Here is a 17,501-nt window from a genome sequence, read left to right as displayed (position 1 = left end):
TAACTATGTCTTATGGTTCATTGCTCTAATTACAATGTATATGCCAAGAATATTTTGCAATGATTACTCAAGGCCATTAGCTTAGAAGAGTTCTTGGTTACTGAGTGCTAGGCTGCCACTTTGGGATTCAGTTGATATTGGTGGTCTGAGTCGTACTTCTCAGTAATGCAAATAAAGCAGAAACTTCTAGAAACTACAGTACACACAGGATAAAATTTCCACTCTTGAACCAAGTATACCTTAAGCACTTGCCTTTATATATCTATCTGGGTGACAACTGGCATCTTTTCAAATAAGATCTCTAATTAAATGCTGCAAAATTACTTATCTTGATGTATTTCTTTTGGGGAAATTTCTGGACATGAAGGACGAGCATATCAGACGACTAAAGCCTCCACTATTGCAGAAGTGTCCAGTGGAGAACATGATGATTCACAGAGAACAAAGAAAAGAAGGATGCATGGGAATGTGCAGATTTTTATTTAATTTAGGAATAAAAAATTGTCTCAGGTCTGTTACACAAAGGGATAATCTTAGTCTGAAGGACATTCTTCTTAGAGTGATGGCCAAAACCAGAATGACATTATGGTATCATAAAGGTATATAAGTCTAGGGACGTGAATGGAACAAAGTGATCTTTTATTCTTGCTTCAGGCTAACCAGAGCCGTTTTCTAAATGTAACTGTGATGTAGTGACAATGTTTTTTCTTATAATGACTTCAGGTCTAGTCAAGCAATTGTAGTCATTGATGCAGTTATGTTGTCCGTTGCTTGCAGGGGAAATTTGTATTCCAGATGACTATAATTGCATCGTCCTTAGTTTGTACAGTCCAATGCTTTAAGTCAGCTTTGGTCATACTCTCTGCCAATATAAATTACAGTAACTATTTTGACTCCGAAAGTTCTATAGGAATTTTCACCATTCGGAGCTCAGGCACATCACTTTTCAGCAAAGCTGTATCATCCCTACACATTTTTATTTCCTGAATTTTATTTTATTAATGAAGACTAGCTACATAATGATACAATGCCTCAGTCTTATTTTGAAATTACAACAATTATCTCAACTTGGAAATGTCATAGTGTTCTTGATCCTCCATGCTTTGATTCAAAGTGACCTCATTAAGCACCTTGCTTAACACTCCATCCCTATATCTTTTCATGAAATGCAATTAAGTTCAGTCACATCAGTAATAGTTTAAGGGCAATGACTGAAACGCTTATGGTCCCTTGTCCGTTAGAAACCAAGTCTCTTCTCAGAGGGAAGAAGAAGCTTTCCAAAGAATGACCAGATCTGCAAAGGATTGGAGCTTTCTTGGCAGGGCTGTAGATAAAATTTACATAACGCCTTCCCTCCACAGGACAATTGCCATCATTCCTCTGCCTCCTGCATTATTCACCACCACCCAGGAAAAGACAGGACTTGAACTACAAAATATTGAAAATATTAAGTGCTGCAATTACAATTAGTTAGTGGCTCTCAAAAAACAGCTTATTCAACATTTGCACCTAAAGATCAAATTAAGCTGTACAGAACTTCTTAATCCTTTGGCTGCAAACAATTTCCTAACACATTTAAAATACTTAGGTAGATTGTTTTCCTGTCAATCTTTCCTATAAATTGCTGGTTGCTGTGACTGAGAAGTAACGTCAGAACTGATGCTGCACCTATTCTATAACCAGATACAAGGCTTCTTTCATATTCACTTCGCAGTGCAATTATATTTCCTTTGCACAACTATCATTTATTTTATAATTGTTTGTGCCAAATCATTCTCCTTTTTGCAGTGTCCAGACAAGGAGAAAAAAAATATAGAAACATCAGACCCTGGTTTCTTGTTTTGTTTTTCCTCAAAGCAAGCAGAAAGAGGTTACCAATTTGAGCAGCCTAGACAAGAGGCAATGTCAGGTAGGAGTTTCTTAGGGTTAGGGAATAGCAGACAATAAAAGAAGTGCAAATATTATATTTTTCCTATTTTCTGAAATGTTTCCCATTTCAGAGAAGACATGAGTACAGCAAAATAACTCATTTTCCCATTACGTGCAAAAAGCAATACAGGATGTACAAGGAGACCATGGAATTGTTATGGCCATGGGCTACGGTTTGTTTTTTCTCTGTTTCATTGCAGAGGGACAGAGAATCAGAATAATCAAAAATGAGTTTTTAATCAAATGTAACAGCTTAGTAGTGCCTTTTAAACAAAGAGTTAATTTGTTGTTTGTTACCCTGATTATGTTTTGAGTATTTATTAATTCTTTGCATAGGGATAGCCAGATTTACATATTTTTAATATGCTTTTTGCCAGTACAAAGAGTGAAGATTCAAAATTCAAGCAGAAAATATTTTTCAAAGAGAAATGTTTGCTTTTTCAGAAATAAAAACACCTTTGTTTCATTAAGCATAACTTTATCAAAGGAAACTGACATCTATTGCTAAGATATATTCAGTTCATCCCATGTTTCTTCAGAAGACTTTTAGATATCCTAGTTAAGTCTAGGCATGCCTAACATGCAAAACCCACCTGTTCACTAGGGTCTAAAGTAAATCAAACATCCTACTGTACTTTGGAAATTACCTTCCCAAACACATCTACTGCGATTTCCATCCTTTGCAGGTGGCCTGTCACACGAAAGGTAAGTTATGCTCCTCACCAGTAATACCTGCATCTGTCCTGTCCATTGAGAGACAGACAGCACTCATGACTAGTTTCCTTAGATGTGAGAAGGAGACAGCACACCAAAATTTCCTATTGTGTGAGATATTAATGTGTTTTAGCCATCCTTAAATCTACACAGAGAAAGAGCCATACTTCCACCAGCAAAGGACCATAAAGCAGAGGGGCTGCAGGGTCCTGCGAGGAGCAGAGCGGCAGGGAGGAGGGATGGCTGTGCTCCTCAGGGGTGCTGGGAGTGGACACGGTGCAACAAAGCAGAGGAAGCAGTCTGTGGAGGGGACGGGTGGGACCTGAACCCACACATGCCCGCCCCACCGTTCTGGCCGGCGCCCTCAGGAGACTCAGGCCTGGCTGGTTCCCCGAGGAGGACCTCCAGTACCCGTGCAAGTCAAGCAATTCTAGGAACATGTTTGGCCCTTGCAGGAACGTATTTGATTCCTACTAGTCCAGGAAGTTATTTCAATGGTGCATTTGACCACTGACAGCATAGGCATATTGCTTATATTTACTCAATTTCAAAGTACCTGCTTTAAGAAATAGATATAAATTCTACCTCCTCTACCTCTTACCTATCACTAAAATGCTATGGTGGAAATTATACTGTAATTCAGCTGATGTGTCTTTTGTTTTTCAGCTGAGCTGGAGCCACAGCTTTCAAACCAATGTCGCTCCAGAGCAACACTGGGCATCCCTATATTCTCTGTATTACGCAAAGAGTGACACATGCTTTCATAGTGCATCATCCCAATTATCCAGGAAACTGAAACAGTTCAATCACCTTTTATCAGGTTGTCCAAACGAGTCTGAAAAGCATTCATTTTTCACATTATCGAAACATGCCTTATTGAATGGACTGTCAAAGCAGACACGAACCTTGCGGTGGGGTACCACCGCCTGACAACTTGGCTGCATTAGAGACCACACTTCATGTCACCACTAAGGAGCACCAAAAATTAGAGGTAAAATAACAACACTGTTACTCTGAGGGGAAAAAAATGTCTTCCCTGAGATTTATCAAAATACAAAAATAAAAAAAAAAAGGGGGGGGAGAGAGAGAAAAAGGAAAATAAAATACACAACTGAAGTAAGTGAAGAGTAATATATAATCAGCTTGGTTTGAACTCCTTTTGAAAGGAATTAGGTAAGGCTGCAAGAGTCAAAAAGGATTACCAGTGTATTCCAATGTAACAATTACATTTTTACAACTTGAAGATCCCAGAGAGAAAAAAAGCTCCTAAATTTTCGAATATACTTACTGCACCTAGCAAACATAGGATATATATGCACCAAAACTTTCCTAGATGCCAGACTGAGTATCCGTACTAAACAGCGCAGTACAGAACGGCATTAAAGCTGTAATTCTCCCACTTACCGCCCTGTTTCCCATCAGTAAGCACCCAGCTAGTCACTGTGACTCCAAGGAGCCTTCTCATGTATTTGAACTCATGCACAAGAATCTTGCTCAGGTAAGTACAGTTGCAAGGTACAAGTTAAACAGCTTTGGCATAGACAGGATATTGAATAGACTCACTACGTAGGTCCATTCATGCATTTACCAGACGAACAATCTGACTTGAGTCTTAAGAGTCTGAAGAACTGCCAAAGGAGCTGTAGCATTTAGAATCATGGAATAGAATCATAGAATAGTTTGGGTTGGAAGGGACCTTTAAAGGTCACCTAGTCCAACCCCCCTGCAACGAGCAGGGACATCTTCAACTGGATCAGGTTGCTCAGAGCCCCATCCAACCTTCCCTTGAATGTTTCCAGGGATGGGGCATCTACCACCTTTCTGGGCAACCTGTTCCAGTGTTTCACCACCCTCATCATAAACAATGTCTTCCTTGTATCTAGTCTGAATCTACCCTCTTGTAGTTTAAAACCATTACCTCTTGTTCTATCATTTACCAAGGATCGTCATCTGGAAATCTCCCCTAAAGCTCAGGAAAATATTTCTGATATGGAAAACAGTTGGCCAATTACTGTGTCTGCTTCATGACATAACAAGATCTGTAGCTCTAAAAACAATTCAACAGCAAATAATATCTTTCAAAAAAAAAAAATCAAAATCAGAAACGAGATGGCAGCTGAAGTACAAATGCATAAACCAGCTTTAAACTGGCCCACTCAGAGGGCTACACGTTGCCTTTGCTATTCTGAACTGCAGGGCAGTCATATCCAAAGATACCAATCACATGAAGTACATAAGCACCTGCTTAACTTTAAATCCCATAAATTAAAAATGAGGCATCTGAATTTCACTATACTTTTTTCAAGCACTAGTAACACATGAATGGTTTTCTTAGTTTACATATGGACAGCACATAGCAGCGCAACATTGTCTGCTCCGACACGTGTGTCTGAGATACTTTCCACACTGCTCCTTGTAGTGTGAGCTTTCAGCTGATAGTTTGGCCAGAGAAGTTGAAGAAAAGTTGTTTTAAAGCACAACATCCAGTTCCCTGAGCCATGCCTCCTTCCCCATGCTCCCTTGTAAGAACTTGAAACGGAAAGGAGGATTCATCATGTCATTGCTCTGTCCCAGCAGCTGATTTATTTATATTTGAATTCAGATAGGAAGAGGACTACGCAAACAGAATACTTTGTTCAAAATGTTCAAATTGTTTTAGCATCTGGGCACCTTTGAGAGCAACTGAATGATTTATCACTACAGCAACACAAAGAGGCCTTGATAACTTGAACTGTTAAAACAGCATGAGGTTTTAAAGTCTTGTATTTCTACAAAATATACCAAAGTCAATGCAACATCCTAGACGAAGTGGAGGACTCAGAGGACAAAGTAAGGTAGAGCTCACATTTCTTGCTTTTCATCCTGACCTCACACTGACATTCAGACTATGTATTTCTCTGCATCGCAGTCTGTTGTGGAGTGGGAGGATAAAAGCTACAAAGGGGTGCTCTTGCTCTTGCCAGCTGAGCACTGAAAGCATGCTTTGCCAAGTGCAGAAAACAAGAATTCCTGTGTGTTGTTCTATAAAAAACAGAGACATTCCCCATTCCAAAATGCGTATTTACAGAAGAGCAGCGAACCCCTTTTGTACTCTACCAGCCTTCAAGGCAACACAGAATAATGGCCAAAGTACCTAGCAAGGACTTAATCTTCCTCCTGCAGGTGCTATAGCTTTCACCAAACAGGTTCCTTCATGCTTCTTATGATGGGGATGTCACTCTCAGGCCGCTAAAGATGTGATGTTTGCTTGGCCAGAGCCTTCTCTGCTTATTTTGTGGCTACCACATTACTCAGCCAAGTGCATTCCTGCTGAATGACTGAGGTAGGGATTTTGCCCGGTGCACAAGCACACAAGAGTTAGCAATTACCTAGATACCACTAAGGAATTGCTTCCTTATGAAATGTTTTGAGCTTCCAAGAAAAAATACAGGGGAAAAAAACTAGCCTTTTATTCCTCCAATCCTGATAACATCTAATCACTGACACTTCAAAGAATCGTTAAGCTTTGCTGCTACCACTTCTGGCACAATTCTTTGCTGCTTACAATAAGATTACATTAAGCAAATACAGTACGTTATTTAAAGCCACTAAACAGTTTCTTTCTAAGACAAAATAACATCATTAGTCAAATATTATACAATTCACATTAAAGGGTTTTTTTTCCCCCACCCAGGCTTCACAGCTTCTTGTGTCCTGAAGGTCTTGGATATAATTCCACTGCGGTTTACAATATAATTATTTTTAGTTATTTGTAACTGTTTAACATGTTATTATTATTAATATGTATTTTATCTGGTTTGCATTACACGTTGCTTCCTTATAGAATCACAGAATCCTTAAGGTCGGAAAGGACCTCTGAGACCATCAAGCCCAACCTGTTATCCTAACTGCCTAGTCCACCTCTTTAGGTAGTTGTAGAAAGTATTAGTTATTCTAAACATAGTCTGTCCAAGGCCCTGAAGGCAGCAACTTCTCTTTACAAGACCTCAATGGCTGGTCACCGCTCAGCCCTCGGTGATATGCACAATTTTGGGACATACAAGTCAAAACCATTCAGGCACACAAAGATAAGCATAAAAATCAAAGCATCGATGTTATTTCCCATAAAGTTAATTACGAATACCAATAATTATAATTCACCTGTGCAGATCAGCCCATACATGGACTCAGTGCTCAAGTCAATGGAATTCAACATGTGCCAAGGGCTTCCTCTTGCTTGATGTTCACATAGGAGAAAGATGACACTAGGATATTTAGACACAGGAATTGGGATCTGTTTTGCTTCCATTAAAACTGGATATGGGGAAAATGATCTACATGTAGAAAGCACAGGGTGAAATAAGAGAAGCAAAAGGTATGCTGATGTTTCACAATGCTTGAGATTTTCTTGAAGCCGTATGCTTTCACCCCCCTACAACTACTTTGAAGGTTTCTACAATATTTACTGAATTCCCATTCTAACAACATGCAAAAGTTTTCCAGCAAGATGTTCCTGCTTCATTTCCAATATACTTGCAAGAAATGTTGGTTTAAAGATACTAATACAATGATGCTGTTTCATGTGAAGAAGTTCAAATATATTTAATCTGTTTAAGCACAAGCTTGTTTCTTTTTGAAAGGATTCTAGAGCCACAAGTCATGTTTTTAGATGTGAAAAGTGGAAGAGTAGTAGAGGTTAGAGCATGTTTCTGAGACCTCTGAGTGCATAAGACAAGCATGATTTAAGTCCATGTGCTTAGAAGATATCACTAGTCAGGGTGTAAAGAAAAAAATTTAAAAAACCAAGCACACTAGAAAGCAGATTAATATACTTGCTAATACCAATAAGGTGAAGAAAAAAAAATCTAGGAGGTGGCATCATTCAGCTTTCAAGCACACACTAAATAGATACAGGAGTTTCCTTACTTTGAATTCATAAGGGATTATGAAATGCTGAAACTGCTGATAATAGAAGAAAAAGACAATCAAACAACAGCGCAGGCTTGCCTTTTACTGGAGAGAAGGCAAAAATGTACTATGCTCTTTGAACTAACCACAAAAATTATTCTGGATTTCAGCACAGTATTTTGCAGCCCATTGCTTTTCCAATACCTTAGTATTCAGAGACCCATACAACTGAAACACTAGAACAATTAGATGCTGGCAGTATTTTAAACATTAAGTCACTGTAATAATACCTAGATAACAGACAACATACTGTGTTAAATTTTAAGTACAGGTAGACTAGATTAAATAGGTTTATCACCAGATTGAAAAAGACACCGTAGTCAGATACAGACTTAAACCATAGATCTGTACCAAGACCACATCCCATCTAATCTATTCTAATCCACTAGTTGTGTTTTGCGGGTTGGGCTTGGTTTCTGTTTGTTGGTTGTTTGGGTTTTTTTTTGGGGGGGGGGGGGGGGGGGGCGGTACGGAGATGGGGAAGGGATGTTTTCATTTTCTTACAGTAATAGGCATGCAAGCTAGGACTTTATAGACAAATTCAAAGCTAAATTTGTATATACCCAGAGAAGCGGAAAACTAAACGTAAATGGTAAGGACCAATAATGATGTCATATTATCCATTGTCATGTTTTTAATTACCTTCCACACTTCACAATGCACAGACCCCAAGTTTGTGTTGTGATAAAGCATTACCATTATGTTTTCCTTCTTTTCATGAAAGAAAGTTCTTTTCATTCTCCAAGGAATCAGTTGTTAAGAAACAACCATCCTGCCTGGTATTGCAAGACAAATGTTACTGCGCATGCTGTGGTTATGATTCTCATCTAATGCAAGGTATCAAATCACAGTCTATTTAATTAAATAGAATTTCCTTGGAAGACCACTACCACGCTTTTGAAGATGCCTTCATATCTCATATCACAGCAGTAAAATAGTCACTGAAAAATACTGAAATATCTCAGATGAGCAGAGCATTTAGGAATTATGTTCTTTCTAAAAATCAAACTACTGACTAGAAAAACTGTGCAAGAATGAAAGGACTGTTTAAACAAAAAGAATCGCCTTATTAAGCCTGTGAAAAAGTCAATTTCTCAGAGTATAAATGCCCATTCACTCTATATACCTCATTACCAAAAGCCTTGGGAAAAAAGGTAAGCTAATGAACAAAAGAAGCAGCCTAGCCTCAGGCCAATTTCTGCTTTTGGAAACGCCTGTATAACCACTGATGAAACAGAAAGGAGGTGTATATGCATATCCACAAGAAAGAATCTGGCCTGGTGTTTAAATTGCACTTGTAAAAGATCATGTTATTTGAATAACTCACTGTTTAGACACATCAGGCATTACTGTCTGTTCTTTTTTCCTTGTATCCGCTGTCGGCTCTACAGGGGTAAGTACTACAGCAGCACATGAGACTATCGACTGGTATGAGTCTTCCCGGCAAACTGCAAAGATAAAAAAAAAAAATCTCAGCGTTAAAAAGTGAACTCAGTTTATATTTTAAATGTTTAAAGAAAAAAAAAAAAATCAGTTCATACCGTGATAAGCAAAAATGCAAATGATTAATCAGACTTCACTGTGGTCACCTGCAATGTAAACATTGTTTTTCACATTTCCTAAAGTACTTGCTTGGCACTTTTTTTTTGCCATAGACTGATACACCCATCATCTACGTTTTACCTAGCACAAGATCTGATGTCAGTCTGCTCTAGCTCATTGGTGTGTCTGGGTCCTAAAAGGACTCACATTTCCATAAATGACATCAGAATACGATGCACTTCTTTTTCCTTTTTCATCACAAACTGAAAATTAGAGCAGAAATTACGGATAGTTTTCAGACAAACCTCCCACCTTCAAAAATTTCAGACTTTGTATGAAAATAGATTTGAGAAAATCTGATTAGTGATTTTTTTGTCTTCAACCGTTACATCTCTCTTTAATCCAAAAAGGCCAAATCCAAATGGTCTAGGAATCAATCTGATATATTGATTCATGCTTTCTGTTAATATAAATTATCTATGTATTACTGTGCTGGATATATGACTTAGACAATATTTAGAGCTAGAAGAGTGATCATGTATTTCAGCTGAGCATTTGGCTTAATTAGCACTAATAAATGAATACCCAAAAGTTCCTAACCACCAAACAGACAACTGTATGTGTTAAAAGTTACACATATTCTCAATTCTAAATTGCAAGTGTCACTAGTAATTTAGCACTTAGCAGTCACCACTCCTACTGATTTTGAAGGTATAGATTTCCTTTACAGCCAAGGTATACCTTTATGAGCCAAATAAAAGCTGGAATTAAGAGTTGTTTTTATTGAAAAAAGCACAGCAGCTTCTTATATTATGCGTATATGGTACTATTATATATCGTACATAAACAAGAAGAAATGTGGTGACCTATCTTTTAAGCAGAAAGTCACACAGTATTTCATATCTATAACATACAGAACTATTTTATAGAGTGTACACATGCACATACACAGCCAATAACATAGCCTGCAAACAAGGATGACCGCGACAAATTCTCAGCAATTCAAAACCAGAAAGAACCTATTCTACAAGTACATACATTTATGCAAGATTGTGACAGCTGGGAACATTGAACTGTGGTGTTTATTTATCAATAGAAAACTCATTGCTGAAGACTTTCCCACCTTCCATCCTCCACAATCATGTGCCTCCTTATTGCCCACAGACAACATACCTTTTGCATAGCCTATACTCCTCTTACAAGAAAAGCAAAACTGGAGTAAAACTTCATCCATATTGTCTTGACTGGGTCAAGAACAAGTAACTGTGGTGTTTTAACCTGAGCATTCAAATTACATTCAGCATAAATTCAGTGCACATCAACAAGATACACTGCATGCCCAGCGAACACCCTGGAGCGGTAACCGGTGCTTTAAGGCAGCTAGAGAGTAGATTTTAAGGAACAGGTCAGAACAGCGTTGGATATTTCTACAAAGGTGAGAAAAGTGCAAAGGTCTTTTTGTTTTCAGAGCAATTCTGAGCCATTCAGCAAGCAGGACAAATGGCCAGAGCACAAGCAGATTCTGGCAAGAAGAAAACCTTTTTGTGGAGTACATGTGATTACATTTAATGCATTTTATGTTCTCCAGCGTTGCTTATGTTTGTATTTTTAAATATTAACATGCACATTGTGCTAAGTGACTAAGACGCATAAGACGACCAGTACTGAAACCTTACCTTCATTTTTCTTGCAACCAGCGCTACTCAAAGCTTTGTCACTATCATAGACACCCATCTCCAAAACATGGCCATACCCAAAGAGAACTTGCTATATTGCCTACAGATATGCAAGTAGGATATACATTATAGTTTCATGCATAACAAATTAAGGAGGGAACTAATGCAAAATACATTGAACTAGAGAGACTACATAAGACAAAAAGAATTTTAGCTGATTTTTATCCTACTACATTATGTGCAACCCGTAGACCATCTACTAGCAAGATGCTATTTGGTAGGCACCAAGTAATGTACAAAATAGTATCTTCTCATTACAACCAGTGACTGAATACATGCAAATAAGAACATTAATGTCTATTTGACTCTTGATTTACAGTCAAAGAATTGTAAAATATAGGTTTCTCAAAGGGCGATACTGATATTCAGTACCTGAATTTTAACCTGAAACGCTGAGAGAAAAGGGAGAGTAAAGGATGAAGCAAATACATATTTTTCTTTGAAAGACCTGTGGTACCACTTGAATATCTAGTTATTACTTTAGAACTTGTAAAAGGTCTGGTGACTATGGAAGCATCACAGGGTAGGATTTTCCCTAGATCAGCCACTATCCATCAGGGCAGTTACAAAGAAGGATAAAACAGGAAATCACAAGTAACAAAGAAGACACTGCTAGTCTCCTACCGTTTACAGAAACTTCACGACTGAATAAAACTGTGAAATTGCTTTTGTTTCATAATTAATGCTATATAGAAGTTGTATAATCTCCTAATTTACAGCTGAAGACAAACTCAGTGGACATTCGGTGCTCTGAGCTCACAGAATTTATTATCCTCCCATTCTAGACAGCAATAGTCTTTGGTCTGGCTTTTGAAAACCATTACAATTCCTCCTTTTTATCTCAAGCCTCTGTGCACACAGTCATAAGCCATCATGGGACAGTATAATTAACTAAAATATCATGAAATAGTGACAGCAGTGCAGCAAGTAATTTTCACCTACTGGAGTGTATTCTCTTACTATTTCTTCATAACTTGCATTAAAATAATGAGAATGTGCTTGAATGTGGACAACTTTAACACTGATGGGGATGGGCACCATTTTACTTAGGGAGTCTGTTTTCATTTTACACTTCAAACTTCTCTTAAGTGTAGTTTCTTTTCTACACCTTCATGTTTTATCTACAAGTGGCTTACGGTACGCCCAAAAAAGCCCATTAATGATGTTCACATATCGCACTCTTCGTGAATCCAAATCTCTTAGATCCTCAGAATATTACAAACCTCAGAATATCAAACAATTACACTAAGGGATTACCCCTTTTAACCATAAATCCTCTCACGTGTCCAACTTGCACTTTAACAGCCAGTAACAACTTTAGAAATTTAGCTTTACCATATGAATTGGTAAGGAAATTAGAAAAAAGTGGAATTTTCAATTATCTGAGTTGGTGTTTGGAAAAGCTATCAATGTAAAGAGCCGCCCCAGCCTATTACATTATTCCTGACATAAGCGTGCAAGTTAATTCCGTGCTCACCACCCTCTGGGCCCAGATATTCAGCCGGTTTTTAATCCACCTCACTCTGCTCATCCAGCCCATACATCAACAGCTGGTCTATGAGGATCTTATGGGAGACAGTGTTGAAAGCCTTACTGAAGTCTTGGTACGCAAAATCCACTGCTCCAATAAAGAAGCCAATAATGAAAATTTTCCCATCTATCTGCTGCATTTTTACAACGGCACACAAACGTTATGCACACGTTGCAGGTAGAGGTTCATAATCACACTTGCTGTTGCAAACCTCTGCAAGTGTGGGAAAAACTGTACAAGGTATCAACATGAAGGGAAACAATCAGCTAATTTTATACTACCTGTAGCAATTTCTTTAAGTTTAAGAGACTAATATTTAGTATCTCAGAACATGTTATACACTGAACACCTTCTGAAAAAATAAGTAATTTGCATGCGAGATGGTATTTTTCAGCACCATTGCATCTCCTTCGTTCACAATTCAACTATGACGTGAACCAGCTAATAACTGTAGTGAAATAATACAATTGGAGGAACACCTTTACTATGTATTATCATTAAAGAAACATATTTTTCTTAGTGAAACAGAAGACGCTACATACGAACTACAAGTCATATAAAGGACAACTCTACAGAAAGAGAAAACAAAAAGTCTAACTTTATATAATACTATTATAAAAGACCCGTACTGCTTTTGAAGTTGCATAATTGCTCCCCAGATCCTTCAATTTGTACTTTAATGATGCATACAGTTTGTTTTCTTCCATTGCCAAGTGTTTTAAAAGTACCCCATATATTTATCACGAGGACCACTGCCTTGGAGTTACCCTAGTTGGTTTAAGCAGTCCCAGAACATCATTCACTATCAAAACAGATCTCTACATCTGGAGAAGAAAAACATTTGCTTTTTTTTTTTCTTTGCTCTTTCTTTCAAGAACAATGAGAATGACTAATTAAATAGTTTTCTTCTACTTTGAACCAACCAGTGAAAAATTTTTAATTCCCTAAATAGCAGGACAGTAGGAAGCCTTCAACAGCTACTGAATAGAGTGTATCTCTGGAGACTAAAAACATTTCTAAGCTCTAGGAGTGTCATTTACAGAGTCTATTTCAAACACTGTTAATTGTACACATTTTTTTCCCCTTCTTTTTTCTTTTTTAACAGAGGAGAGAGAAAATATGGTTATCACCACTCACTATCAAAAAAAAGTCTCCCTTGGCACAAGATGCAAGTGATGGTTAGATGAAATTAGCAGCAAGTACTACCTGCTTAGAGAAAACAGAAGGGAAATGTTCATATGCAGTGTGCAATGAAGCATAAGGGATTCATGACACAGGGAGACAAAAACAGTGAAGTATTTCTGGATTTACAAAAGTTGGGCACTTATTCTGACAATTCAAAGTATTTACATTTGTGCCTGTAAAGTTTAAAATAATCAACTCTCATCGTTCAAGAGACAGATCAAGTCCAGAAACAACAGGTGTTTTATACAAAAAAACCTTCTGCTTTGGTAAAAAAAAACAAACAAACAAACAAAAAAAACCAAACAGGCAACCAGCCAGGAGCATGGAAGGTGCTAAATACTTTCCCCTGAAATATCCGTCAAGTGCCACTGTAAGAGACAGGGGACTGAAGTACAGGGCAGCAATGTCTGGATCCCAAGTATCCAGTCACACATTCCTTTTACTACTGACGGACAGAAGATATGTTTTAATTACGCTAGAGCACCAGTTCTCAGTGCAGGCACTTACATTTTGGCAGACTGTTTCCTAAACGCAGCTCTGCCGTGACGAGGCTCAGGAAAGGAGCCACCCTCTGAGGTGCTCTGAACAAAGGACACGCAAGAGCTGCAAGATGTGCAACCCATATGCAGGTTCTTCAGATAAGGGAAACACAGGACAAGGAACTGTTACACATAAGACAGGGGTTTTGCTAAAAAAAAAAAAAAAAAAAAAAAAAAAAAAAAAAACCAAAACCAACCAAACAAACAAAAAACCAAACAAAAGCCAAACAAACAAACAAAAAGGAATAGAGGAGCTACTGTAAATTTCTTTAGCAGATTAGTCTAGTTTTGAGGGCAAGTGAAGAGCTGAGGAAAGAAAAAGGAACATTTGAAACATGTAACTCAAGCTATTTTCCCAGGAAAGCTGCTGACACTAGAAATAGTTTCTAAGAGAGGATCTTGAAATCTAGTCTGTTAATTCTGGTATCTCCAGTAAGAACTGTGGTTAAACACCATGCTAATCCCTTCCTTACCGCACAGACATGTCCTCTGATATTCTTGGTCCACTCAGCGGGCTCAGAAAAGAACCACTGTTCAGACCTGTCTCTTCATCAACCCCAAACATCACCCATGAAACACTTCAGCAAAACCAAGTGTATGATTTCAGTTCCACACCCTCTTTCTCAGCGCCAGAAGTACAGAAAAGTCTTTTAATACTTTGTTATTAAACCCTAAAGCCCAAGGAGACTTTCAGTCTCTTTAAAGCAACACAAAAGGTCAAGGTACTTTGCATGAAAGCCATTTTTGCCCATCTACTTAAAAAAAAGCCTAATATTAAAAAATAATTTTTTAAAAAAAGTGTAATTTTCCTGCTGCTTGATTCTAGACTTGATGACGGTCTTTGGGGAAAAAAAGGAAACTAAATGGATCTCTATTTTATTATTAGTTCAACAGTTATTCTAGGGCCTCTTGTCCCTTAGAAACAGCTACATTTCACAATATTGGCCAAATGAATACTTAAGAGAATGAGACTATACGCTCACAGTCCCCAAAGGGTTTGCTGTAATAATTCTGCAATAAAACCACAGGCCCAATTCTTAAACACAGCAGAGTCACAATCAGAAATTTTGTAATAGCAACAATTACAAGCCCATTATGGGCAAATGAATTACTTTCTATCAGGTTTCTAGCTCTTTTGTAGTATTCACGAAGACTGCACACACATATCTGCTTTGTGCTATCCACACTGGCACCCAATGGTGAAGGGTGGCATTAAGCAGGAGCCAGGGAATTCTTCTAACGCACCAGCAGTTCCGTAGCGATCATCTGCACCCTTGCTTTTGTATCCTAAGTTTGTTTGTTGTCACAGGCCACTGTGATAATATGGTAATAGCCACATGTGAAATTTGGGCCTACTGACTTGTACTCGACATATAAGAAACTAGACTGTGAGAAGCAGCCAACGCTGCTTCTTTGAATGTTAATGCTTAATGGAATGTTGCCGTTAGTTTTGATACTGAATGGAAGGGTATGCCCTGATCACTTAAGGACCCTATGGACATCATAAGTGATGGAAACACCAATTGATAAAATAATTACCTAGATAATAACTACACAGGTGGCCCACTTTTTGCACATTTTCTGTTAAGTACACTGCATTGACAGAAGGACTGGAGTTTGGTCTCTCTTGAGGAGGACGGAGTAGCACCTTAACTCCTCTTCAGAGTCTTCTCAAGCAGGCTCCCTCAGCTTACAATGACCTGCAGGCTTGCTTAAACAGAGGGGTTGTGTCTGTATTTACTAATCCCTCCTGGATTTTATGAATTTGCTCAGTTACTTCCTTTCTTGCACAAACTTGTAGCATCCACAACATCCTGTAGAGTTCCAGAGCTGAACTACAGGTTATGTGAAGAAATATTCCTATTAGACGACTTTAAACTTGCCACCAGCTAGTTTCATTTGACTCCACCAATTTTAGTATTGGAAAAGACAATGCACAATTCCCCCTTCACTTTCCACTCAGGATTTTACAGACTTCTTTTGGATGCTTTGCCAGTCATCTCTTTTACAGGCTGCAGAATCTGTGTTTGTTCCTGTATAAAACCTGTTCCATATCTCTGGCCACCCTGCTAACCCCTCCACAAACAACCACTCCTTGTTGCTGTTCCTGCAATGATGGATCACTGTAGCAACACCAGGAGAAACTATAACTGCATTCATGGAAAATTCAGTAGGTTAGTTTTTTCAGCTGTATCTACAGTACACCTGAAACATTCTATGTATATCTATTTAGGCTTGAGGCTGCTTCTAAAATACTTTCTTATTCACAGTGAACTACTTAAAGCAAATATTGTTCCAAGCAGCCTACACAGGAATTGAAAAAAACACTTTAAAAATAAAAACTTATTCTATATCCAGTAGGTAGGTATTGCCTCTCATTATCAAAAAGCATTGTTTCAGTGTTAATATTAGGACTTTTAAAGTAACAACTAACTTTCATTAGCTTTTGGCAACACAATCGGTCAGGGTGATGTCACAGGCTTGTATTTTTAGCACTGTAGTCTGTGAGTTGTTTTGTGATATGGACATGAATAAAAGCCGCATGCATAAATAAGGCAAAGGTTGTGATGAAAGTCTAATTATCTGAGCCCCAACAATCATGTATAATCCTGCCAAATTGCAGGAAGTCTTATAATTGAACAGTATGAATATCTATTAGAATAAAAAGTGGAGGCTTAGTCATTCGGTCTAGGATGCATGGTAATAATCACCATGTGGTCCAAATAAGTGCATCAGTTTATTCACAAAGAGGCTTTAAAGATAACTGGTTAAATTAATTTACCATAGAAAACAGCCAAAGTTCATGGGGCAAAGGAGGCTCACCCAGACCTCCCCTGCTGGTAGCGTATCTGCTGTTCTTGGCCTATCCACAAGCCTGAGAGCTCAGACCCCTTGGTCCTCCTGACTTACCAACGGAGCCACGAAGTGCGAGGCTGCCTGCAGGAGCTCTCGACGGGAAATAAGAAAGAAAAACACCACCATCCTGGGTGATGGAAGAAAACACAACAGCCAAACCCTCCACTTTTCCAAGAAGAATGCAAAAGGCATTACTGAAAGTGTCAATTTCAGATGGAAGCATAAAGCTACCCTTTGGTAAAAGCTGTAAGGTACCAGAAACCGGGAAACCCTTGCTTCTCCTCCTAAAGGACATGGAGGAAATCCCAACAGGGATTTCAGCAGGCACAAGAGCCAGCTGCCTCCAAGTTCCCTTTTCAGCCAAGAGAAGAATAATAGTTTTAGTTCTGTTTTTGATCACGTTTGGGTTTCTATTTAAGTTATGTGATGCCTTCAAGAAAAGGAGAGAAACAGGAGCAACTGTGACACTGGCATCTTAAAAGGATGAATATAAAAAGACCTGCAGGGCATTTCTGTAGGCAC

The 17,501-nt window shown here is 38.3% G+C and overlaps 1 protein-coding gene across 6 annotated transcripts in view; it reads right to left on the bottom strand.

Moving 5' to 3' along the window:
* Nucleotides 1-17,501, bottom strand: part of CCSER1 (coiled-coil serine rich protein 1) — a 711,885-nt gene that overhangs the window by 521,464 nt on the left and 172,920 nt on the right. For all 6 annotated transcript variants that reach the window (XM_087737605.1, XM_087737607.1, XM_087737609.1 and 3 more), the window contains one exon: nucleotides 8,918-9,038. In XM_087737605.1, the coding sequence (XP_087593731.1) occupies nucleotides 8,918-9,038 (121 nt within the window). The remainder of the gene's footprint in view (nucleotides 1-8,917; nucleotides 9,039-17,501) is intronic.

This window comes from Nipponia nippon, unplaced genomic scaffold (genome assembly GCF_047370975.1).
Source record: "Nipponia nippon isolate SJK-2023a ecotype South Korea unplaced genomic scaffold, ASM4737097v1 scaffold_6, whole genome shotgun sequence".
Classification (NCBI taxonomy): domain Eukaryota; kingdom Metazoa; phylum Chordata; class Aves; order Pelecaniformes; family Threskiornithidae; genus Nipponia; species Nipponia nippon.
This window is presented reverse-complemented; position numbering and strand designations above follow the sequence as displayed.